This window comes from Ursus maritimus, unplaced genomic scaffold (genome assembly GCF_017311325.1).
Source record: "Ursus maritimus isolate PB19 unplaced genomic scaffold, ASM1731132v1 scaffold_24, whole genome shotgun sequence".
NCBI lineage: Eukaryota > Metazoa > Chordata > Mammalia > Carnivora > Ursidae > Ursus > Ursus maritimus.
Genome location: NW_024424897.1, coordinates 39,316,034 through 39,341,944, shown reverse-complemented (window position 1 = coordinate 39,341,944; position 25,911 = coordinate 39,316,034). Strand labels below are relative to the sequence as shown.

The 25,911-nt window shown below is 48.3% G+C and overlaps 1 protein-coding gene across 5 annotated transcripts in view; it reads left to right on the top strand.

The window, feature by feature from the left end:
* Positions 1-19,222, top strand: part of ADAP2 (ArfGAP with dual PH domains 2) — a 30,203-nt gene extending 10,981 nt beyond the window's left edge. The window contains exons 6-11 of one of the 5 annotated variants that reach the window (XM_008695372.2): positions 4,413-4,559; positions 9,384-9,467; positions 12,711-12,773; positions 14,616-14,693; positions 15,389-15,617; positions 16,487-19,222. In XM_008695372.2, coding sequence (XP_008693594.2) covers positions 4,413-4,559; positions 9,384-9,467; positions 12,711-12,773; positions 14,616-14,693; positions 15,389-15,617; positions 16,487-16,620 — 735 coding nt within the window. In that variant the 3' untranslated portion in view covers positions 16,621-19,222. Of the gene's footprint in view, positions 1-4,412; positions 4,560-9,383; positions 9,468-12,710; positions 12,774-14,615; positions 14,694-15,388 lie in introns of all 5 variants that reach the window. The other 4 variants (XM_008695375.2, XM_008695374.2, XM_008695371.2 and 1 more) reach the window with 4 other exon arrangements.
* Positions 19,223-25,911: the final 6,689 nt, after the last annotated feature.

Here is a 25,911-nt window from a genome sequence, read left to right as displayed (position 1 = left end):
GGAGCATGTTCTCGTGAGGCGTTTGTCACCTCCAGAAAGGAGTGAAAACGGAGATCCTAGGACGGAGGATTTTCGTTACTTGTTGCTGAATGACAAGCCACCCTACAACTTAGTGGCTTAAAACATCAGTGTATTAAGTCTCTCGGTCCTGGGCGTCAGGAATTTGGGCAGGCCTCGGCTGCTGCAGTGTACTCCATGTGGCACGGGCCAGGTCACTCACCCTGCCGCATGGAGCTGGGGGGCGCGCTGGGTGAGAAGGCCCAGGATGCCTTCCCTCATAAGTCTGGTGCCTTGGCTCCTCCAGGGAGCCTCTGTCTCTCCACGTGCTTGTTCCGTATGCAGGAGTCTGGCTTGAGGTTCTTTGCAGCATGGCAGCTGGCCTCCCCTGAGCAGGGGGGGTGCTGCTCGGCCTCTTCAACACTAGGTCAGGAACTGCCTTCTGTGGATCAAAGCAGCTCCAGCAGCCCGCGCTGATTCAAGGGGAGCGGATATAGACTCCCCCTCTTTATGGGTACCATGGCGTGGACATACTGGGAGGGAAGGGGTCGGGAAGGACCATCTTTGGAGATTATTTACCACACTGAGCCCTGAGACATTCCAGTATTGTGAGGGCAGAAAAATGAGAAGTTTCCAGCAGAGAATGTGAAGGAGCGGCCAAGAAAGTCAGAAAAGGACAAGCTCTGAGCACGTTAGCCATCACCTGACTCCGTTTCCTACATGTAGACTGACTGACTGATTTATTTATTTCCTTCCTTCCCTCCCTCCCTCTCTCTCTCTCTCTTTTTTTCTTTTCTTTTCTCTTCTCCCTCCTGCCTCCCCCCTTCCCCCATTCGTCAGTCCCTTCCTCCCTCCCTCTCTTTCTCTCTCTTTCACATTTCCCCTGTTGCTTTCCTAGATAGACCAGAGCAATGCTAGCAGGGCTGTCCAGTGTGACTGCAGCCTGGGGCCAAGTGAAAAACGGTGTGGGGTGAAGAGTTATTACCCCTCCAAGTGAGAATTTGGGATTTCTTCTCAGTCTTCAGTTTGAAGCACTGACAATGTTTCAGGTCCAAAAGGCAGGCAGAGAAAGGGCTGTGGCAGAGCTAGGAGCGGACGTGGCACCCCCAGCAGCCACTGTGAGTTGGTTTCTGGGGGAGTCCCATCCTTGGTTAGCCAGGGTGCATCTGTTTCTCAGTCCTGAGCCAGTTCAGTCTAAAACAGAAAAACAGAATGAGTGGCTTTTGTTATTTTTTCATTTCTTTCCCAAGAGGGACCTTTTTTAAAAATTATAATGGTAACTCATTTTTATGTAAAAATTTTGGGTAGTAACAAAAAAGTAAGTATAAAGAAAGTGAGACTCATCTCAACATAATGAAATAGTAATACCCAGAACAGGTTTTCTAAAAACTCTACAAAGCAAAAAGAAAAAGACAATCCTTTGGAAAAATAGGCAAAGGAAGTAGACTGGCAGTTCGCAGAAAAGGAAACCAACATGCCTGATAAATATAAGAAGAGGTGCTCAATCTCTCTGGCATTCAGGGAAATGCAAGTTAAAGCCATGAGATATACTACACACTCACCAGAATGGCTGGAATTAAAAAGGCTGACAACTCCTCGTAAAGGACGTGGAGAAACCGGAACTCCCATATGTTGCTTGGTGGGATTGTAAAATGATACAACCACTTGGGAAAACCACTTGGCAGTTTTTAATAAAGAAAGATAAACACCTCACTGTGTAACTTAGCCATTCCACTCCTAGGTATTTACTGAAGAGGAACAGAAACATATGTCCACAAAAATATTTGTATGCAAATGTTCATGGATGCTGTATTCATAAGAAAAACCTGCCAGAATGTGGAATGAACCCAAATGTCCATCCACAGCTGAATGAACAAATGGTAGTATAGCCGTAGAATGAATATAACTCGATAATAAAAAGGGACAAACTACTAACAGATGCAACAACGTAGATGGATCTAAAATAAATTATTCTGAGTGAAAGAAGCCTTCTACAAGAGTATGTACTATACATTCCATTTATACGGCCCTTCTAGAACAGGCAAAAACACTTTATCAATAGAAAGGATATGAATAGAAAGGATCAATAGAAAGGATCAATAGAAAGTGATTGCCTGGGGTTGGGGTGGGGTGGAAACGGACTGCCAAGGGGCCTGAGGAAACTCTTGAAGTAATAGTCTTTTTTTTCTCTTTAAGATTTTATTTATTTATTTATTTATTTATTTATTTATTTGAGAGAGAGAGAAAGTGCGCGCTCAACCGGGGGCGGGGGGGTGGGGGGACAGAGGACAGAGGGAGAGGAAGAAGCAGACTCCACACTGAGCACAAAGCCCAACGCGGGGCTCGATCCCACGACTCCGAGATCATGATCTGAGCTGAAACTAAGAGTTCGACTTAACTGGCCAAGCCACCAGGCACCCCAGCGGTGGTCTATATCTTGATTGTGGTGATGCTTCCATGGGTATATCCATTTGTCAAAAATGAGGCCGTATTCTTAAAACGAGTGCCATTTATTATTTATAAATTATACCTCAACAAAGTTGGTTAAATGAAAATTAACAATGATATTCAATTTCATACCCATCATGTTGGCAAAAATTTAAATCTGCCAGTCAGGTGAGGACATCGGGAAAGAGGAACTCCTCTGTGATTGAGTGTGTTATTCATGTGTGTTATTCAGTATCCGGTGTCGAAGCAAATATTGATACAACCGCTGTGGAGAGCCATTCAGCAGAATAATTTGGCCGTTTCCAGTTCATCGAAGATGTATATCCCTGTGATCTAGAATTCCATTCCTAAATATGTAGACCTGGAGAAATGCTCACATATGTGTACCAGGGACACAGGCTGACCGCAGCATCACTTCTGATGGCAAAAAATCAGAAATAATCTCAATGTCTGTGAACAGGAGAATAGACTGATAACTTTGGTATGGTCATTCTCAAGAGCCAACTAGGTTGGTATATCTCAACACGAACAGAACTCACAAATACAATGTTGAGTGACAAAAGCAAGATCTAGAATGATGCGTAGAGTATGATACCATTTGTGTAAAGAAAACCACAGAAATCAATACTATATATTGTTCATAGATATGTATATTGTGTAAAAGTATAAAAAATGAGCTAGAAGAATAAATATCAGACTCAAGGCAGTGATTGCCTGGGGGAAGACAGGAGAATGAGATAGAATGAATAGTTGTGAAAAGGATTTTACCTTTATTAGTGAAATCATATTTCTTTTAGGAAAAGGTAGAATATTGACAAAATTAGATATTCTTTTTTTATGTTTTTATTTTTATTTATTTTTAAGATTTTATTTATTTATTTGTCAGAGATAGAGACAGCCAGCGAGAGAGGGAACACAAGCAGGGGGAGTGGGAGAGGAAGAAGCAGGCTCCCAGAGGAGGAGCCTGATGTGGGGCTCGATCCCACAACGCCGGGATCACGCCCTGAGCCAAAGGCAGACGCTTAACCACTGTGCCACCCAGGCGCCCCCAAACATCTTTTGACATATGTGTTTGCACAGTGATGCAGCCACTTCCTTGGCATAGATTTGCAGATGTGAAACTGTGAGTCAAGGCAAAATACTCAACATTTTAATAACTATGACCAAATTTCCCTGTAGAAAAGACTATCGAGTAGAACTTCGTTCAGTGGTGGAAATGTTCTATGTCTGCCCTGTCCGATACCCTAGCCCCAAGTGGTGACTTGAGCCCTTGAAATGGGGCTAAGCATAAGGAACTGAAGTTTTCTTTTTTATTTTTCTATAATTTTTTTTTAAACTAAACTCCGTGCCCACTGTGGGGCTTGAACTCATGATCCTGAGATTAAGAGTTGCATGCTCTACTGACTGAGCCAGTCAGGTGTGTCCCAAGGAACTGACGTTTCATTTTTATTAAATTTTAATTTAAGTAGCTTACATGTGGTTAATGGCTGCCCCAGGTCTGGAGTGTTTGTACCATTTTTCTCTCTTATCGATTACAAAGGAAAACACTCTTCCCCCTTCCTTGCTTAGTATCTGTTAGTGCTTAGCCTGTGCTCCAGACCCCTGCCGACACAGTAGAGAGTGGAAGGGAGCTCCCCAAGGCCCCCATACCTGCTTTTATCTATTAATCTGTTTTATTTTATTTGTTTGGCTTCCATAGATGATTCGCTTCCGAAAAAGTTCTGTGGCTAAAAGCTTTGAGAAGTCCTAAGTTCAGGCCTTTCCAAGCCCCCTGCCTGCTCCGAGAAGCCAATCTGATCAAGTGGGCATGGCGGGACGGCCAAAACCCAGGAGAGCAGTAGAACCTCAGTACATCTCGATATTAGAGCAGGAACATTTAAAAGCCATGGAAAATTACAAATTGGTTATCCGTTTGTATTAAGGCCTGAGTGAAGGTGGTGAGAAGTCACCCGTGTCCTCTCTTTCAGGGTAAAGGCCCCAAAGCTGTCATCAGCATCAAGGACTTGAACGCCACCTTCGAGACAGAGAAGATAGGGAACCCCCACGGGCTGCAGATCACCTACAGGAGAGAGGGCCACGTCAGGAACCTGTTCGTGTACCACGAGAGTGGGAAGGTGAGATGACCGGCGTTGCCGCCTCGGCCCCCAGCCCGCACCCCAGGACTCCGCAGGCCTGCCTTGCCAGCTCCCTGGTTCCGCTGCCGCTTGAGGTTTGCTGCTGCTGTTGGCCTCATCTCTTGTCCCTTTCTGGCCCGAGAGAGCCGTACGAGCAATGCGGAGTGAGATCAGGGAGAAAAACCTGGCAGGCACCATGGGTGTGTCTGGACAGTGCACAGCCACTAAGGGGAGTCCAGTTCGCAGGAGGGGCTATGCCCGGAGGTGACAAATCCAGGTAGGGCAGAGATTCTGCATGAGGGAGCAGGGATGGATGAAAGATCCGGCAACCCTCAACCCTAGGGCCTGGCTTCTCCCCATGGGGTCCTAAATCACCTGCGTTAGCATCACCTGGAAGCTTGTTAGAAGCACGGTCTCAGGCCCACCTGAACCTGCTGAATTAGAAACTGCATTTTCACAGGAGCTCCAGGTGATCCTTAAGCACATTAAAGTTTAAGAAATCAGCTCTGCTGGCGAAGAGGAGGCCAGTAACAGAGGTCCAAGAGAGTAAGCTAGGGCGGAATGAGCAGTCTACTGACTGAGCAAGGGACACAGATGCCAAGACGAGGTGGAGAGGGATAGAGGTGAGGGTAGACATTTTTGAGTGCCTAGTAATTCTGTGCCAGGCACTATTCTTGGCAATCACTAGACATCATTTTTAAAAAAGATTTTATTTATTTATTTATTTATTTGAGAGAGAGAGCACGAGTTGGGGAGGAGCTGAGGGGGAGGGGGAGGGACGAGCAGACTCCACACTGAGCCATCCAGGCGCCCTGCTATACATCATTTCTTAATCCTCAAAACAGTCCTGGAGGTGTTTTAACCCCGTGTTCCCGAGCCATGGGCATGTTATGTAACTTGCTCAGCGTCACCCAGACTATGGTTCCTGAGTCCTACAATCATTTTACCCCCACCCATGTGCCTCTGCTGGAGGGAGAATCCTTGGCAGCAGGAGCCAGGAGCCCCAGACGGGGACGAGATCTTCCCAAGGGGCCCAGCACTGGGATGCTGGCAGAGTCTGGGCATAGTTCCTGGCGGTGGGGTCTGAAGAATAGGGTATAAACTGGAGCCCTGGTTCTGCCACTCTGGGCTGTGTTACTGGGCCAAGTCCCTTCCCATCCTCCATCTGCTTGTTTAGGGATTAGAGTACCCACTGAACACCCACCGCCAGAGGGGTTTTGAGGGTGAATGCCCATGAACCATGAATGTGAAAGAATTTCACTACAGTGAAGTGCGTTTCAGACACTAACCTCTGCTAATGAGAGGCGCCTGGGTGGCTCAGTCAGTTAAGTGTCTGCCTTTGGCTCAGGTCGTGATCCCAGAGTCCTGGGATTGAGTCCCACATCTCTCTCCCTGGCTTGTGCTCTTTCGCTCTCTCTCTCTCTCAAATAAATAAATAAAATCTTTAAAAAACAAAACAAAAAAACCTCTGCTAATTATTTGCTCAGGATTGTAACAGTTGTAAAGGGTAAAATCTTATGGGCAATTTTACATCTGTATCATTGACTCATTCACTCTTTTTTTTTTTTAAGATTTTATTTATTTGAAAGAGATCGTGAGAGCAGGGGGAGGGGCAGAGGATAAGCAGACTTTGTCTGTGGAGTGCAGAGCCTGCCATGGGCTGGATCCCAGGACCCTGAGATCATGACCTGAGCTGAAGTCAGACACTTAATCGATGGAGCCACCCAGGCACCCCACTCATTCACTCGTTCAGTTCATCCTTTTTGAGCCTCTGCAATGTGCAAAGCACTGCCCGAGGTTCTAGAGAGTGTGGTAGTGAATGGGGCACTGCCATGGGGTGGGGGTGGGGGTCAAGGCTCTCACAGTCTGGGGAGGGAGTCAGATGGGGAAGTAGATGGGGTGTCCGTCATGCTGGGGACACACAGGAGACATGTAAGTGCCTAGTCTAGGCAGGGCAGGGGGCAGCCAGAGGAAAGAGTTTCTATTTAAAAATTATGTGCGTGTGTTGAAAAAGAGGACACGCCAACCAGCTTAAAGGGACACGAATGGGAAATATACAGGAGTGGTTTTTTTGGTTTTTTGTTTTTTTAAAGAGCAACAAATATGACTGGGCCTCCTGAGAGATTAGAGTCAGGAACTGTGGTGTGTGTGTGTGTGTGTGTGTGAGAGAGAGAGAGAGAGAGAGATTGAGCACTAACAGGAACACATTGTTCCATAGCACCAGAGGTGCAAGTAAATGTCGTACTTATTTATTTCTCTAAATTCAAGGACCCCCCACTCCCCAAAGTGGCAAGAAATCTAATATCAGTCATCCTTCTTGACTTCCTCACTTGGTCTTACCAGAAATTTGGGACTGGGAAACGTGGAGGAGATCCCTGGTTCTTGGTCCATGGTGGGCTGTCTACTGATGCCCCATGTCCCCAGTGGATACCGGTGCCCCCCCCCCGTGCCCGTCGCTATAGGAGGGCTTTCGCTGAGGTGCCCAAGGTCTCTGCTACTTACGGGACCCGGCTCCTCCCATTCATCCAGCTGTGGAGCACCTGACGACCTGCGTCTGGCCCTTCTCTTTCCCTCAGTGCCCCAGCTTCTCTGTTAGAGAAATGAAGGCGGCAAACTCAGGCCTGCAGGAGCCAGGTAGCTCACTTGAAAGTGAAGCGAACAAGGGGTGCCTGGCTGATTCAGTTGGTTCAGTGTCTGCCTTCACCCCAGTCATGACCCCAAGGTCCTGGGATCGAGCCCCACATCGGCCTCTCTGCTCAGCAGGGAGTCTGCTTCTCCCTCTCCCTCTGCTTCTACCTGCAGCTCCCCCTGCTTGTGCTTTTTCGCTCTGTCAAATGAATGAATGAATGAATGAATGAATGAATGAATGAAATGGACAGCTGTAAGGCTATAAAAGCAGGAAAACCTGTCCAGATGATTGAAACAAACAAAACTTCAGGAAATGAACAAACCTGTATGCAGGTTGGATTTGGCCCCAGGGTCGCCAGTTAGTGACCAAAGTGAAGGTCTGGGTGAGTCTTTCCTGGGATGGGCCCACTCCTTCCGTGCCTGGGACCTGAAAAGATTATTAATGCCCAGGACAAGAGAGCTCACCACTCTGGAATACGAGGCCAGCTGGCTTGGCTGGTGAGAGAAAAAGGGTCATCATGTTGCCTTCCTGGGAAACCATATTCAAATGAAGTTCTCAATCATCCTATTACATCAAGGTGCAGCAGTGCGGCTATTTGAACAAATCTTTCAGCCTCCCAGTTCCAAATTCTTGGGAGAAAGGGCCTGATAAGCCCAGTCTAGCCTCCGCACTGGCCCAGCCCTGACCTAGTTGCTGCGGCCAAGAAGGGGAGGGTCCTAACAGCAAGTGTGGCTGCAGTTGTGGGTGAGCCGTAAGTGTGTGAGCACGGCTGGGGCGGTTCTTGTAGAAGCAGGGCTTGGGCTGAGCAAAAATCCACTACAACTAAACCAAACTTCAGGATAAGTAGAGTGTTCTAGGCAAATCTATGTGTGGGATGAGGGAAGAGAGGTGGGTGAGGCAGAGTGTAAAAGGCGGAGTGACATGTATTGGGAGGATTGCAAATGTTTTTGGTTTTTGTTTTGTTTTGTTTGTAAAGATTTTATTTATTTATTTTGAGAGAGAGAGAGAGAGAGAGAGCATGAGCAGAGGGAGAGGGAGAAGCAGGCTTTCTGCTGAGCAGGGAGCCCGATGCAGGGCTTGATCCCAGGGCCCTGGGATCATAATCTGAGCTGAAGGCAGACATGCAAATGCTTTTGTATGGAGAGAGCTCAGAGGGCAAAGTAGTCATACTAGAGAACTTAGACTTTTCACCTGAGGGTAGCAGAGAGGACTCTGAGCTAGACTCAGATTTTTAATTAGAAAATCACTCTGGGGGTGCCTGGGTGGTGCAGTTGTTAAGCGTCTGCCTTTGGCTCAGGGCGTGATCCCAGGGTCCTGGGATTGAGCCCTGCATCGGGCTCCTCTGCTGGGAGCCTGCTTCTTCCTCTCCCACTCCCCCTGCTTGTGTTCCCTCTCTTGCTGGCTGTCTCTATCTCTGTCAAATAAATAAATAAATAAAATCTTAAAAAAAAAAAAAAGGGAAAGAAAAAGAAAATCACTTTGGGGGGAAAAAAAAGATCACTCTGGCTGCTGTGGGGAGGCCCCATTGCAGAGCAGAGGAGCCAAGGCAGAGCCAGCCAGACCAGTGGCTCGCCAGGGATAGCGGTGGCCCACACTGCCGAGGATGCGCTCCCCCGGAATGACACGAGCAAGTCCAAGCCAGCTCTGGCCCAACTTGCACTCCAGGTGATGGGCATTCCCATTGCAGGAGAATCCGCAGGTGCGCTCGCCCCTCCTTGAGAGCCAGTCTTTGACATCTAAGGACACTTGCTCTTCCAATTGTGTCCCACGGACCAGCATCGCATCACCAGAGAGCTTGTGAGGAATGCAGGATCTCAGGCCCTACCTACCTCAAACCCACTGGATCCGAATCTGCATTTTAGAGAGATGCTCGGGTGATTCTTACACACTTTGGGAAGGGCCAAGCACGGCCCAAGGCCATTACCTAACTCTAGCGCACTTCACCTTGGTCTTTTCTCCGGGGCTCTGGACGTCTCTCTGTCATTGGCTTCCCACCTGCTCGGGTGAGCCCCCCAGGCTCTGGCATTGTCCTCCCAGAAGCCTGTGATCAGCACACAGGCCCCTGAGCAGATCTGGGGTGGGGAATGTGCAGGTGCTGAACCTAAAGACCCAGCCAGCTTCCTACCACCAAACTCAGCTCCCCCACGACCCCATCTCACAGGCTGTCTGTTTGTCCTTCTCATTTTTCTCCACAGGAGATAGTGGACTGGTTCAATGCCCTCCGTGCAGCCCGTCTGCAATACCTAAAAACAGCCTTTCCTGAGCTCCCAGAGTCTGAGGTGAGCTAAATGTGGACCCCAACTTCCTTTTTTTTTTTTTTTTTTAAGATTTATTTATTTATTTGAGGGGGAGAGAAAGAGAGTGTGAGCAGAGGGAGGGGGAGAAGGAGAGAGAAGCAGACTCCCCGCTGAGTGCGGAGCCTGATGCGGGGCTTGATCTCACGACCCTGAGATCATGACGTGAGCAGAAACCAAGAATCAGATGCTGAACCGACTGAGCCACCCAGGTGCCCTCTGGACCCCAACTTCTGAGTCTCCTCCCTGCCACCTCCTCTCCTTGTCTGCTGACCTCAAAAATACTCAGAGGCCGGACTAGCTTTGTTTGTGGACAAGACCTTGAGATTTGGGGTTGGGTACCTCAAAGAGAAACCAAAGGCTTTCTTCGGGGGATTATGGCCTCACACACAGCAAGGAGCCTCCACAATGTAGGTCAGGCTGTCCCCTTTGGGATGCATAGCCACCATCCCCAGTGTCAGGGGGCTCAGGATTTGGGCCTCTCTTTCTGAACCCTTCTTCCACTGAAATGTGCAAATGATCCCTAACGTACTGCTTACAAAGTGCTTTTGAGCCCATTTTATCTTTTATCTAGTAATCCCCTATAGCAGACGGTTAGGTGGGGTGATTATTCCCATTTTACTGATGAGAAACGGAGTCCCAGGAAGGGTGCTCTTCCCCCTCCAATGTCCTCCCTTTGCCCTTTTGTGTTCTGGTCTCGGGAAGACAATGGGATCTTCTCCATTACAGTTGTAACAGGAGCAGTCTGCCTTCTGTGGCCAAGGTAAGGGTGACCCCGAGAACTTCATTTTGGTTATCCTCAGACATGTGGGGCACCATCTACGTCTCTCAGGCATGTGGGGCAGAGGCTGCTGCCTCGAGCCAGGAGGCTCGGGCTCTCGTGGGTGCTCTGTGGCTAACTCACTGCTTGACCGCTGCAGGTCACATCGCTTCTCGGAGCATCTGTTGCCACATCTGTAACATGGCGGTTGGTCTGGGTCATCTTCAGGGTCCCTTCCAGCTCGGAGATGCTGTGGTCTGGGGTCTGCTTTAGGCCCTGCTCTAGGAGGATTTTGTAAATGATGGGGGCGGAAACACCCTATGAAACCCAGGACTTTCTTTTTTTTTTTTTTTTTTAAGATTTTATTTATTTATTTGACAGAGAGAGACAGCCAGCGAGAGAGGGAACACAAGCAGGGGGAGTGGGAGAGGAAGTTGCAGGCTCATAGTGGAGGAGCCCCATGCGGGGCTTGATCCCAGGACTCTGGGATCACGCCCTAAGCCGAAGGCAGATGCTTAATGACTGAGCCACGCAGGCGCCCCAAAACCCAGGACTTTCTTATTCCAAACTGTTAGACCCTCCTTGAAAGCCTGAAAGCTCCTTAATTCCAAGGTTTGCAGGGAGCTACGTTTTGGGAACAGGTGTCCACTCCAGGCCTGGCAATGCATGGAGATGACAACTCTCTGGGCGTGACTCCAGCCAGGCCTGTGTCGCGAGCCTCCAGGTCTGCCCAGTCAGCACCCAGCATGAGCGAATGCACGCTCCGCGGGCAGGGTGCTGTGCGGGCTGAGTGCTGACTGGAGAGGTCGGAGGACGGACTCCCAGGCTTAGTCAGCTGGGCCAGCTCTCCAACTTTGCTGACCCCTGCAGAAGACATTGGTCTCTGGCCAACTCCTCAGTGTCTTGCCTCCCCTCATCACACTGTGGGTCCCCTCCCCACCCCCGTCTCTCTGCTGCCTTTCTTCTCCCCCTGTGGCTAGGGATGGCCTGAGGTTCTGGGCAGCCACCTGGACCTGGCTCAAGGTTAGGGATCCAGAGCTAGACACCCGGGGAGTTCCAGTGTGGGGGATGGTCCCAGGCCAAGAAAGGGGTGGCCTCCGAAGTCAGAGAAGCTGAAGCGTTACCTGGGGCACGTCGCCTCACCGTTCTGAGCCTCGGTGTGCTCATCGGTCACTGTGGGGACAACATGTGCTTTCCAGGGCTGCTGTGACTTGAGTGAGCCACGGCCTCTAGGATACAGTGAGCAGCGCTCCATCCGTGTGATCTTCCTTCTTCCACTTGCTTCCCTAGGCTGAGACTGGCATGGCCCTGGCTCGGGTTCAAACTCCTGTTTGAAGCAGTTTAGGGCTCTTCCTTCCAAATGAAGGAATGAAGGCCTACAGAATGTATTTTGGGGACAGGGGAGTGGTAGAGTTTATATTTTCATATTCGGCTCACAGTTTTCTTCCTTTCGACTTCCCAGACTTCACGTCCCCTTTGCCCCTGCCCTGGGCCCTGGAGCTCCGGAGAACCAAGCCCCTCTGCTGTCAGAGGCCTGAGCTGACGGTGGAAGCTCTAGACTTGCCAGTTTGACCCCCTAGAGCGTAGAGCACCAGCATTCATTCCTGGAAACGTCTCTGAGTATAGGGTGGCAAGCTGGAAGGGATCCCAGGGATCTCATACCCAGTCTCCTTATCACGCAGAGGGAAATGAGTCCAGAGAGGGATGAGGTCTTACCACGGTAATACAGCTGGTGGAGGTCAGAGCTGCCACTGGGATCCAGGTCTCCCGGCTCCTAGTCCAGAGCTTTCTCCGCTTGCCCACTCTGCTAGCATTTCCTGTGGGCCTGGGTCCGACACCCCAGCAGCGGCCAGGTCGTAGCCAGGGGCCTGCTCTGAGGGCTCTGGCATGTCTACATGTTAGCGTCATGGTGGAGTGGGAAGAGTACCACTAGTGAAGCGTCTAGTGTCTGTCAGCCCTACGTGTGAATGCCGGCTATATCCTTCCAGCAACACGGTTTAGGGAAAATTGCCAGCCACTTCTCTGGGGCCTGGTTTCTTCAGAAGTCCAATGAAGATAATAATGTCCACCTCACAGGGCGGATGATAATTGCACCCAGAGCCTGACACAGGTAGACCCTCAGAATATGCCCCCTGACACCAGCAGGGTTTCCTCAGAGCCTTGCCTCTGTCTACCTCCTGGGGTTGCTGAAGGAATCCTTAGACTAAGTCCTTAAACCACAATTTGGCTCTGCTGGTAAGCTCTGCAAACATCCGAGATGCTGTCGTCTGACTCTGTTGAAATGTGAATGTTGCATCCAATACCACATTCCAAATATAACCCTGTGAACCATGAGCACACATCCTTCCCCATTCCAAACTTCCCCTTTGCTGGGGAGCCAAGTGCAGTGGGGAGCTAAGTGCAGTGGGGAGCTTTGAACACTTGGCGTGTGAGTCGGGGGGGTCAGTGTTATGTCTCTCTTCCCCCAGCTCGTGCCCCTCATCACCAGGAAGTACCTCAAACAAGGCTTCATGGAAAAGACTGGTCCAAAGGTACATCCCACCACTCTCTGTGGGACTTACGTGGCCCTGGTGCCAGTGGGCAATAGGGCAGAATTTGGGAAGTGGGAGAGTGGGGGATCCAGGCGGTGGGAAGTGGGACGGAAGGGAAGTAACCCAATGTTTGTGAGTTCCTGGAGCAAAAGACCAAGTGGAGACTGGCGAGCTGGTGTGTGGTCTGGGATTGCTGCAGGTGCTTCTCCTGATCCTTGAGTACCCTCCTTTTTTTTTTTTTTTTAAGATTTTATTTATTTATTTGACAGAGAGAGAGCACAAGTAGGCAGAAAGGCAGGCAGAGGGAGAGGGAGAAGCAGGCTCCCCTCTGGCCAGAGACCCCGGATGCAGGGCTTGCTCTCAGGACCCCGGCATCATGACCTGAGCTGAAGGCAGACAGACGCTTAACAGTCTGAGCCACCCAGGCAGCTCTGGGTATCCTCCTTCTTCAACAGCTTCCTCCTCCTCCTCCTCCTCCTCCTCCCCCTCCTCCTCCTCCCCCCTCCTCCTCCTCCTCCTCCTTCTTCTTCTTCTTCTTCTTCTTCTTCTTCTTCTTCTTCTTCCTCTCCTCCTCCTCCTCCTCCTCCTTCCTCTTCTTCCTCTTCTTCCTCTTCTTCCTCTTCTCCTTCTCCTTCTCCTTCTTCTTCTTTAAAGATTTTATTTATTTGAGAGAGAGAGAGCTTGAGCAGAGGGGAGGAGGGGGAGTAGAACGAGAAGAGGAAGCAGACACCATGCTGAGCAGCTCAATCCCAGGACCCCGGGATCATGACCTGATCCAAAGGCAGATGCCTAACTGACTGAGCCCCCCAGGCACCCCAGCTTCCTTCCTCTTCTTTCCTCTTAACTCCACCTAACTGACCCCACTCCTGGGAAAGCATAGCTGAAAGGGCACTCTTTGGGGCGACAGCTTTTGCACTTTCCAGAACTCTTGCATGCTTTGTGCTGGGGGCCTACCAGGACTGTCTAAGTGAGGTCTGAGAACGCACACCTACACACACACATGGGCACCCCCCCTTCCCCGCACACACTCCCTCCCTCCAACTCAGCCTCTGCCCTGCTTTTGCTAAGCCTGCCCCAACTCCCAGTGCTGCTCATTCCCACTTATCTATGAAGGAAGGGAAGACTGGCTGCTCTTGGGTCTCCCTTGGAGGGTCCGGAGGGGTGGTGGCTTCTGCTGTGAGGGCGTCTGGGGGCGAGGGGGAGCCCAGCCTTGATGCCGAGAGGGGCATGGCTCCAAGTCAAAAGGCTGGCTGGAGAGGGTCCTGGTGGTCATGAGGGGAGGAAGGGGTGAAGGGAGAACGAGAAAGGAAAGCAGAGGTAACCTCCTTAAAAAACTCCGAAAGTAGCAGCAATCCAGTGCTGTTTTTTTTTTTTTAAGGTGTCCTATATGGACGGGATGGATGTTAAGACTGCAGGGAAAGATGTTAGGCAATCAGTGTGAAAGAAAGCCTCTGGGCAGCTTAAAAAAACGAGTCGAAGCTTTGCCCATTTTATTTTCTGCCTTCACCAGCCAATGGCACAGCCACTCCCCAGGGGTTCTCGGCAGGGGCTTTCTTTCCCCTGACCTCGGTTAGAATTCCGCCCAGGCCAGCGCTGTCAGCACCGCTTCTCATTTCCCCCACTTCCTTTTTCTGAGACTTCTCGTCAGTAGCCTGAGAAAGAGAAGAGCCCCTCTTCCTACCTACAGAGGCGTCCAGAGGCACAGGGTGCAGCCGGCAGGGGGCGAGGAGGGGGGCAGAGCCTCCGGGAGGCGCGCTGGGGCCAGGGCCGCGCCCAGACTGGCTCTTGACCTCTGGGCTCCCCCGCTTGGCTGACCCTCCTATGAGCTTCCCTCTTTTGCAGCAGAGAGAACCTTTCAAGAAAAGGTGGTTTGCCCTGGATCCCCAGGAGCGGAGGCTGCTCTATTACAAGAACCCGCTGGTAAGAGCCACTGCCGGCCCCTCTCCAGTGCACCCCCAGACAGAGGTGGGGTCCGTGCTGGGGGGCGGGGGCGTGGGGAAGCGGCAGGGCGGGAGAAACCTGGCGAGGAACACACCTCCCCCTTTGCTCGTCTCTAAGTCATCTCCTGTGCATAGAGCTTATCTCGTCCACCTTCAGGACGTCCTCTGTGTATCCGAAATGCTGCCAGTGTGGTTAGACAGGTTGCTGCTGGTCCTCCGGCTCCAGGGCTCACTTCTCACAGGGGCCTAGTGGTTAGGACTGTGGGCTTTAGAACTTGCGGTGCTGCCACTTAGTGGTACACCTTGGGCAGAGCACTTAACTCTCTGTGCCTCAGTTTCCGCCTCTGGAAAATAGGCTTACAACAGTGCCTTCCTCAGAGGTTGCCATGAGGATTACATGAGTTACTTAAGGTCAAGCACTTGAATTCTTGGTGCGTAGTAAGCTGTCCATAAATGTTAAGTAAGCATCATTTTAACAGATCACATGTGTGATTTCTTTTATGGTTTTATAGCCTTTCAAACTCTGGGTCCCACCAAGCAGAGATCTCCAGCAGAGACCCTCACTACACACATAAGACACCTCTTTCTAAAATGAAGCTTGGGGGGATGTCCGGGCTGCAGGTGCCGGTCTGCCCCAGGTGTGGCCTCCAATGACCAGGTGTCCTCTACCTTCAGGATGCCTTTGAACAGGGCCAGGTTTTTCTTGGGAGCAAGGAGCAGGGGTACGGAGTGTCTGAAGACCTGCCCAAGGGCATCCGAGGGAACCGCTGGAAAGCCGGCCTCACCATCGTCACACCTGAGCGGAGATTCGTCTTCACCTGCCCCAGCGAGAAGGAGCAGCGGGAATGGCTGGAGAGTTTCCAGGATGTCCTCTCCCGCCCCTTGACACCCCTCAACGTCCTCCGTAAGATGGGCAGCCTGGGCTTTGTTCTTTCGGCCAAGGGCAGAAGGCAGCAAGGGGCCTCGCAGGGTTCAGCTGGGAGCCCTGGAACCGAGGTCATGACTCCTGACTGTGCTTTTAGCATTTTCTTCTCTTCCTGCCAAAGAAAAGTACAGACGGTGCACATTGTTGCCAGGAAGCCCTCTCTGTGCACAGTTCTTCTGTGGGGGGCTCTACTCCGTTAGCTACCCACCCCCACCAGTCCCTCTCCGCGTGAGAAACCCTGGCCTGTTATTATTAGCTACGGTCACTCGCACTGGGCAACTCCTGGGGTCGTGGGTTCCTCTCCACTCACCGAGGGAAGGCTATTTTCGGTGCCCTTCTCTTCTCTGCGTCCTCCCTTCTGACTGCTTCTCTCCTGCTCCTCCCCTTCACCCCAGATGTGTACAAGTAGGTTTCTGTCTGCTGAGAGCCCTGTTAAAAATGGGAAGATATTCTGAGCTGGAGCAGAAAACTTCTGTCCAAGGGCCTGGTTTGGGGGCACCAGGAAGAAGGTCTGTGTTGGAAAAAGGACAGACCAAGGAGATGACCCCACACGGCCCCTTAGGAGAAACTCTTGTGCCCTTTGAGTCAGGCCAGTATAAACCCACACTGTTTTCACTTTCCAAAATTTTAAAGCCAAAGAGCCTGAGGAACAGACTTGGAAGTTGTTAGGGAGCCCATCAGCTGGTGCTTTCTCTTCCCTGCAGGCCTGCGTGTCTGACTCTCTGTTTCTTTGTGTCTCACTCTCTACTCTGGTGTGTGTCCCCTCTGTCTCTCCCCCCATTGGTTGGTTTTTTAATTCTGGTTCTCTGTCATTGTGCCCCTGTCCCCTTGCTGTCCCTTCTCTCCAGTAGGACTACACTGGCACGTTATCACCTCAGCTCTCTTCTTGCTCCCCTGGCAGCTGACTCATCGGAGAGGGGCCACAGCAGCAGGTGACCACTGGCTGAGGAGCTGGCCACTGGTCACCCGGAGCTCGTGGTAGGAAGGACAAGTTCTCACCTCGGCCTTGGTTGCCCCACAGGAGTGCCCCACCGTCAGCAGCCATGGCTGGCCCATGAATTCTGCCAAGACTGAAGCTTTGGCCTTTACCTGCTGGCTCCCTGGGCATTCCCACTGCCCAGCCCCCGGGTGTCTTAGGGGTCAGGCCATGTCCTCAAGGCCCCGGACCTCTGAAATGAAGGCACTGCCATGACGAGCCACCCACCGTGTCATGCAAGTGGCATGTTTGCTCAAAGAGAAAACAAGTTGATTCTGGCACTAACCATGAGGAAGTCATCCGACAAATCCAGGTGAGGTACATTCTATAAAACAGCTGGCCTGGACTCTTCCAAAGTGTCAGTATCGTGAAGGATAAAGTAGTGAGGAAGCTGTTCTAGATCAAAGAAGACTAAGGAGGCAGCAAAACGCAATTCACAATTCTTGATTGGATCCTGGATTTTTATGCTTTTTTTTTTTAAGATTTTAATTTTGAGTAATTTCTGCACCCAACGTGGGGCTCAAACTCACGACCCTGAGATCAAGAGTCGCACGCTCCACCGACTGAGCCCGCCAGGCGCCCCCTGCATCCTGGATTTTTAAAAAGCAGCTATAAAGGACATAATTGAGATACCTGGGGAGGTTTGGATATGGATGTATGTTAGCTAATCGTGTTGTGAGACTGATAATTATGTTGTATTTGTGTAGGAGATTGCCTTGTTCTTGGTGGATATGTGCTGGTGTTCAGGGGTAAAATGTCATAATTTTTAGTCTATGACTGACTCTTAAATGGGTCAACAAAGAATAAGTGTGTACATGTATAGAGAGAGTATATACATATCTATAGTGTGTGTGTGTGTATATGGAAGACAGGAAGTACACACACACACACACACACGGGGAGAGAGAGAGAAAGCGAGCCTCTGTGCAAAATGTTAGCAACTGAGGAATCTAGATGAAGTATAGATGGGTCTTTGTTGTCCTATTGGTGCAAATTTTCTAGTGACACAAACGTGTCCAAATTAAACACTTGGAAGCTGGGGGAAATTTTTAAAGAACTCTTCAAAAGCAGTGTGTTTTCTACATGAATCAAAACCGTTCCTGGGAAAGTCTCATCTTTGTGCACATTTTGGAAGAAATGAAAACCCAGAGAACACACACACAAAAACAAGAACCAGGGTCCGGATTGATTATCGTCCTATTCGGAAGCAAAGAAGCAAGCCAAGGAGGCCAGTGCCCTGGACCCCAGGGCAGAGAGCTCTCCAGGGTGCGAGCCAGCTCCGGCCTTGCCGCCGACTTGAAATGGTCAGAAACCTCACTTTCCCACCTGCGTGCCTTGGTTTTCTCTTTCAAATGAGGAAGGTGTACTAACTACTGAAATTCCATGGACGCAACACATAGTTTTGAGCCTCTCCCAGGCGCCAGGCTCTGTGCCAAGCCCTGGGAATAGGGCGGGAACCAGATGGTCCTTGCTGTCACAGATGACAGGCTGCTGCAAGGCGACTCTTCCATGGGGCGGGACAATGCCCCGAGTGTTCAGAAAAGGAAGTGCAGCCCGCCGTGGGAGCCTGCAACACGGGGTTTCCCCTCACTGGGGGAGGGGGGCGGGGGGGCTCCGTCCTCTCCAGAAAGCGATGTTGCAGTTGAAACCTTGGAGATATTTACAGGTTAGTCACTGGGAAGACGGTGAGGAAAACACTCGTCTAAGGGAAGATGTTCAAAGGCCCTTAGATGGGAAAGAGGAACTGAAAGAAATCTGGAATGGCTGAAGTGTTAGAGAAATAGATCACCGAGGTCCCTGCTCCGTGACTCTTTGTCCTTCAGGTCACGAGCAGAACGACATTTGGTGTGCTCTTCATTTTGGTGGAGTCTGACCGCGTTGGGAGGGTGTTTAATAGAGTCTCTGCTGCTTATGGGGTTTTCCTACAGATCCCCCAGAGGACAAGCAACATTATTGGAGCGTCTTTCCGGAGGCTTCCTGACACCCCAGATGGAGATGGGGGTGCTTCCTCTTCTGGCCCCTTAAGCACCTTGAAAATGTCTGTTTCAACACCTGCTGGGTTGTATATTAAGGGTCAGTTTACTCATCTGCCTTTTTCACTACCCATGAGCTCGGTCTAGAGAGGAAGAAAGAAGTAAACGGGCAATCGCAAAGCTACTTGGCCTTAAGAAGCAAAGTCCGTGATCAGATTTGAAACTTAGGAAAGCAATGCAGCAACATAGAGTGTGGGAAGGAAGTAGAGCGACCAACTGGGGGGCCGTGGCGTAAGTCACAAACACCGCAGTCGTGCAATTGTGGGCCTGTGTCTGAGGCAGCACACCAGCTCTCCTTCCCACCCCTCCCTTCTTACACATCCTTCTTCTGTTCAGAAAAGCAAGCCACACCTCTTACCCACCTTAAACCTTACATTGCTCCAAGGCAATGAAAATCATTGGGGTGCCAAATAAGAGACAGTTCAAAATAGGAGTGACAAGCCTCCTTTTTAAAATTTTTTACATTGTTCTCTACTAAAGTCGACTTCTTTTGTACTGTTCTGTAAATTTGAATACATAAATGGATTCCTGTAACTACCACCACAATCCGAATAAAGAATGGTTCCATCACCTCAGACACTCCCGGTGCTACTTCCCCATGGCCACACCCTTCCACTGCCCCCTGCCAACCACAGCTCTGTTCTTCATCAGTCCAGACTGACATTTTTGAGGATGTCCTGTCAATGGAATCCTTCAATATGTAATTTTTGAAGCTGGCTTCTTTCACTCAGTATAATGTCTTCGAGAGTCATCCAAGTCATTGCGTGTATTAACAATTATTTTTTTTAATTTATTTTTTTTAATCTTTTTTTTTTTAAGATTTTATTTATTTATTTGACAGAGATAGAGACAGCCAGCGAGAGAGGGAACACAAGCAGGGGGAGTGGGAGAGGAAGAAGCAGGCTCATAGCGGAGGAGCCTGATGTGGGGCTCGATCCCATAACGCCGGGATCACGCCCTGAGCCGAAGGCAGACGCTTAACCGCTGTGCCACCCAGGCGCCCCTGTATTAACAATTATTATTGCTGAGTCGTAGTGCAGTGTATGGATGTACCGTGGTTTGTTTATCCCACAGACTGGGACTCCGCCGTAAGAAGGAAGGAATTATTGGTACATGCAGCCATATCCATATTCCATATCCTGCTGGGTCATATGCTGGACCATTTCACATCCCCACTGGCAATGGCCTAGAGGTCCAGGGGCTCTGCCCGGAAGTCCAGTGCACTCTCCATGGCTCCACAGAGCCACGCAGAGAGTTCCAGTTACCCTGCATCTTCACCAGCACTGGGTCTTGTCAGTGTTCTTCATGTTAACAGCTGGAGTAGGTGTGTAGTGGTATCCCCGTGGTTTTCATTTGCATTTCCCTGGTGGCTGGCGACACTGAACACCGTTTCATATGCTTATCTGCCAGCCTTGTGTCTTTGGGGAAGTGACTTTGTATCCCTGTCTCATTTTTTAAAGAATTTATTCACTTTTTAAAAAAAAGATTTTATTTATTTGAGGAGAGACAGAACACAAGAAGGGAGAGGGGCAGAGGGAGGGGGACGAGCAGACTTGCCGCTGAGCAGGGAGTCGGACATGGGGCTCGATCCCAGGACTTGGACATGGGGCTCGATCCCAGGACTCTGGGATCATGACCTGAGCCAAAGTTAGACACTTAACCAACTGAGCCACCCACGTGCCCCTCATTTTTTAGTTGTATGGTTTCTTTTCTTTACTGTTGAATTTTGAGAGTTCTTTATACATTCTTTTTTTTTTTTTAAGATTTTATTTATTTATTTGACAGAGAGACAGCCAGCGAGAGAGGGAACACAAGCAGGGGGAGCGGGAGAGGAAGAAGCAGGCTCCCAGCTGAGCAGGGAGCCCGATGCGGAACTCGATCCCAGGACCCTGGGATCACGTCCTGAGTCGAAGGGAGACGCTTAACGACTGAGCCACCCAGGCGCCTCTTCTTTATACATTGTCTTTGACAGACATGGGATGTGCAAATATTTCTCCCCAATCTGTAGCTTTTTATTCTCCTAACAGTACCAGTGAAGTCTTCTTAAGGCATGGCGGTCAGGGTTTATGACTTCCTTTGTTTTTTGCAGACTTTTATTGGTGACAAAGTTAGGCATTAAAGATGGGGTGTTTGGGCTTATGTTTGGATCTTGTGAATTCATATGAAGTGGAGTGGAAATAAGGATGATGTTCATTTAATGACTTCTCCAGCCCCTAACAAAATGTGCTTTGTCCCTGAAGGAATCCAGTAAGAGCAAAGCAAAGCACGGGTACATGTTAACAGCGGTCCTACCTTATTTCATCCATTACACAAATTCAGAACTTGTCCTTACCCATCTAACTTAATATTAGAACCCAGTGTCACAGGGATGTGTATTAACACATCTGTGTTGTGTGTGTGTGTGTGTGTTTAAGATTTTATTTATTTATTTTAGAGCGCACATGGGCTGAGTGAGGGGGGAGTGGGCAGAGGCAGAGGGAGAGAGAGAATTTCCAGCAGACTCCCTGCTGAGCACGGAGCCTGACTCGGGCTCGATCCGATCCCAAGACCGACGCAACATCTGAGTTGGACGCTTAACCAGCTGACCCACCCAGTCGCCGGTTAACGCATCTATTTGAATTTAACAATGATGTCAGATTCTTGGACAGAAAATGAGTCTGACTTGCCTGACTGGTTTGATTTGAGAACTGGCCTTGCCTATTAGGTGTGACAAGTATTTTGCATAAATTGGATAATCTGCAGCTCCCAAATTTTAAAGAAAATACATTTCAAACATAGAAAAGTATCTTTCCAAAAAATATTAGATTGACTAAAATGTATTGAAATGAATCATATTCTAATTTTTCTAGCTCTTTTTGAGTGTATCAGGTTTAACAAAGTGACTCATAAAAGAGTGACTGGTTTAACTGATAGTAATTTGGTAAGTCTTGGCAAAGTTTTGTTAGCATACCTCTCAGAAAATGAGAAAGTGAATACTTCTTTTTTCTTTAAGTTTTTATTTATTTAATCTCTACACACAACATGGGGCTCAGACTCATGACCCAGAGATCAAGGGTTGCTTGCTCTTCCAACTGAGCCAGCCAGGCACCCCAAGAAAGTGAATACTTCTAATGATTTTTGCAATACAGGCAGTTTCAAATTCTTTGTTCTCAATAAAAATTAAAGGAAAATCTAATCAATCTGGTCAGCTGAGAGATTACTAAGTAATTTCTGATAATGGATCACTATGTGTTTTTTTTTTTGCTCTCAGAAAGTGTTCAACAAAATATATGACATTGTTGTCATTTATATATGTGGACAAGATTCCTCAGCACTAACATTTATAAAAACAAAAAATAGGAATATAATTTATTACTGAACCTTGTTTAATTCTGTTGTTATGTTCAGCTCTCAGATAACTCAATAGCAAAAAAAAAAAAAATACAATTTAAAAATGGACAGAAGGGGTGCCTGGGTGGCACAGCGGTTAAGCATCTGCCTTCGGCTCAGGGCGTGATCCCGGCGTTGTGGGATCGAGCCCCACATCAGGCTCCTTCTCTATGAGCCTGCTTCTTCCTCTCCCACTCCTCCTGCTTGTGTTCCCTCTCTCGCTGGCTGTCTCTATCTCTGTCGAATAAATAAATAAAATCTTAAAAAAATAAAATAAAATAAAAATGGACAGAAGACCTAAATAGATATTTTTCCAAAGAAGATGTGCAAATAACCAGCAGGTGCGTGAGAAGGTGCTTAATATCATAATCATCGGGGAAATGCAAATCCAAACACCAATGAGATATCACCTCGCTGTGAGAATAGCTATCAAAGAGACTAGAGATAACAAGTGTTAGCCAGAATGTGGAGAAAAGGGAACCCCTGTGCACTGCTGGTGAGAATGTAAATTGGTGCAGCCACTATGGAGAACAGTTATGGAGGTTTCTCAAAAATTAATAATAGAACTACCGTATAATCCAGTAATCTCATTTCTGGGTATGTCTCTGAAGGAAATGCAATCACTGTCTCAAAGAGCTACTGCCCCCCGTGTTCACTGCAGCATAATACACAATTGCCAAGACATGGAAACAGCCTCTGTCTATATTAACAGATGAATGGATAAAGAAATTGCACACACACACCCCTTTAGGGCATTACGCTAACTGAAATAAAGCAGAGAAAAACAAATACTGTATGATCTCACATGTGGAATCTAAAAACGCTGAACTCAGAAACACTGAGTATAGAATGGTGCTTGCCAGGGACTGGAAAGTGGGGGGAAATGGGGAGATGTAGGACAGAGTATCAATTTCCACTTATAGGATGAATAAATTCTGAGGATCTATTGTACAGCATGGTGATTATTGTTCACTATTCTGTACATTTGAAAGTTGCTAAGAGAGTAGATCTTAAATGTTCTCATCAGCCTCAAAAAAGTGTGATTATGTGAGATGATGGAGGTGTTCCCTAACCGTATTATGGTAATCATTTTGCAATATATATGTGCATTAAATAAATCATCATATTGTACATCTTAGAGGCAATGTTACATGTCAATTGAGATACTTCAGTAAAGCTGGAGAAAAAAGTAATGTTCGCCCACAGATAAATGCGTTTTTAAAAGAAACCAGCCCATCCATCTCATTAAGAGCTGTAATTCCAAAAAATTTTGACTTTCTGTTTAATAATTATTTATATAAACTTGTATTTGTTTTGACTGCTAATAATAAGTTTTTAAAATATTTATTTCAGACAGAGAGAGCATGAGCAGGGAGGGGCAGAGAGAGAGGGAGAGAATCTCAAGCAGACTCTGAGCTGAGTGTGGAGCCCAACACAGGGCTCGATCTCATGACCCTGAGATCATGACCTCAGTGGAAACCACGAGTTGGACACCTAACTAACTGTGCCACCCAAGCGCCCTGACTGCTACTACTAATTTTAATGATAATCCATAAGAAAAATTTAACAAGAGCCTTTTTCTTATAGGAAGTGAAACAGATTTAAAATTATACACACACACATTTTTATTGCAGAGAATTATTACAAGTTGATAAAAAGTGATTACAAAAAAAAAGACTTTCATGCGTAAGATAGATTGCCTTAGAATATCATTCTGTGGAATTGGACAACTTAGTAGAAATGGATAAATTCCTAGAAACATACAAACTACCAAAACTGAAACAGGAAGAAATAGAAAATTTGAGCAGACCTATAACCAGCAAAGAAATGGAATCAGTACTAAAAAAAACTCCCAACGAACAAAACTCCAGTGATGTGGGAAACAAAGGAAAAGAAAAATTAAATTTCCTTACTACTTACAGCCCATCGACAAGCCCTTGGAAGAGGCAGAGTAACATTCCTCTAGGAACTCAGCTGCCTCGATGTTAGGACTTTGTTAAGGGCAAATGGCAATCTTAGCCCAACCCCCAGGACCCTGTAAGTCTACTTTAACATATAAAAATTCCTTTGGAGGGGCACCTGTGTGGTGCAGTCGGTTAAGCATCTGACTCCTGGATTCCGCTTGGGTTGTGATCTCATGGTCCTAAGATCGAGCCCGCGTTGGGCTCCATGCTCAGCTGGAGTTTGCTTGAGATTCTCTCTCTCCCTCTCCCTCTACCCCTCCTGCTCATGCTCCCTCTTTCTTTCTTTTTTTTTTTCTTTAAGATTTTATTTGTCAGGGACGCCTGGGTGGCTCAGATTTTATTTCTTTATTTGTCGGAGAGAGAGAGAGAGAGCACACAAGCAGGGACAGCGGCAGGCAGAGGGAAAAGCAGGCTCCCCGCTGAGCAGGGCCCTATGCGGGACTCCATCCCAGGACTCTGGGATCATGACCTGAGCCAAAGGCATATGCTTAACCAACTGAGCCACCCAGGCATCCCTCTCTCTCCAAAATAAATTAATTAATCTTTAAAAAATAAAATTTCCTTTGGAAAATTCCTTTATCTCTACCCCCCCAAGATATATGTTGGCAATCATCTCCCAAGCATATGACTCACCAATATACATCTGAAGGATCTCATGACTAAGGCTTTATTAGTAATAAATAACCTTTTTCTAATAATAGCTAGTCCCCTCAAGGTCCTAGAAACTTGCTTCCAAAATTCCTTGGAGACTTTCACTATCCCTAACTTTCTCCCAACTTGAAAGTATATAATGGGCCAGTCCTCATGAGCCCAGCGCAGCTCTTTCTGCCCAGGGGTCCTGTCCTCGTGCTCTCATAAAACCACCTTTTTGCACTCAGGACGTCTCAAGAATTCTTTCTTGGCCGTCAGCTCCAACCCCATCTTGGGGCGCCTGGGTAGCGCAGTCCTTAAGCGTCTGCCTTCGGCTCAGGGCGTGATCCTGGCGTTCCGGGATCGAGTCCCACATCGGGCTCCTCCACTGGGAGCCTGCTTCTTCCTCTCCCGCTCCCCTGCTGTGTTCCCTCTCTCGCTGGCTGTCTCTCTGTCACATAAATAAATAAAATCTTAAAAAAAAAACAAAAAAAACCCAACCTCTTTCCTACATCACCAGGACCAGATGACTTCACAGGTGAATTCTACCAAACATTTAAAGAGGAGTTAATACCCAGGCTTCTCAAACTATTCCAAAACAGAGAAACGGAAGAACATAGTTCTCTGGAGAAGGTGGAATGGAAATGCAAATTTCAGGAAGACGAAAGGATGAGAAAATTTCCAACATAAATGAAGAACTGGTTCGTGTATTTTTACAGCCAGGGCTGACTCCTTCCACTCCTACCCCCTTTCTGGTAACCACCGTATGTTTTTGCATGAAACTTTCAGGAATTGTCCAAGAAAAAGTTTGAAGACCACTGGTTAATCGACTCTTTCAAGAAACTTGGGTTCTAACAGAGAAGAGAAGGAGAGGTGGCTAGAGGCATGCTTCTATTAAAGGAGATTTTATTTTTTTTATTTTTATTTTTTAAAGATTTTATTTATTTATTCGACAGAGATAGAGACAGCCAGCGAGAGAGGGAACACAAGCAGGGGGAGTGGGAGAGGAAGAAGCAGGCTCATAGCGGAGGAGCCTGATGTGGGGCTCGATCCCAGAACGCCGGGATCACGCCCTGAGCCGAAGGCAGACCCTTAACTGCTGTGCCACCCAGGCGCCCAGGAGATTTTATTCTTTAAGTTGGAAAACATAAGCATGCGTCTTTGGTGTTGTGCCTATATTTTAGAAAAGAGAGGCACAGAGAAACAGTTTACCACCAATGAGGAGACTTCGGAACAAAATCCAGGTAATATATCAGGATAGGCTAAGTTACGCTACAGCCACGGCACCCATTAAATCTCTG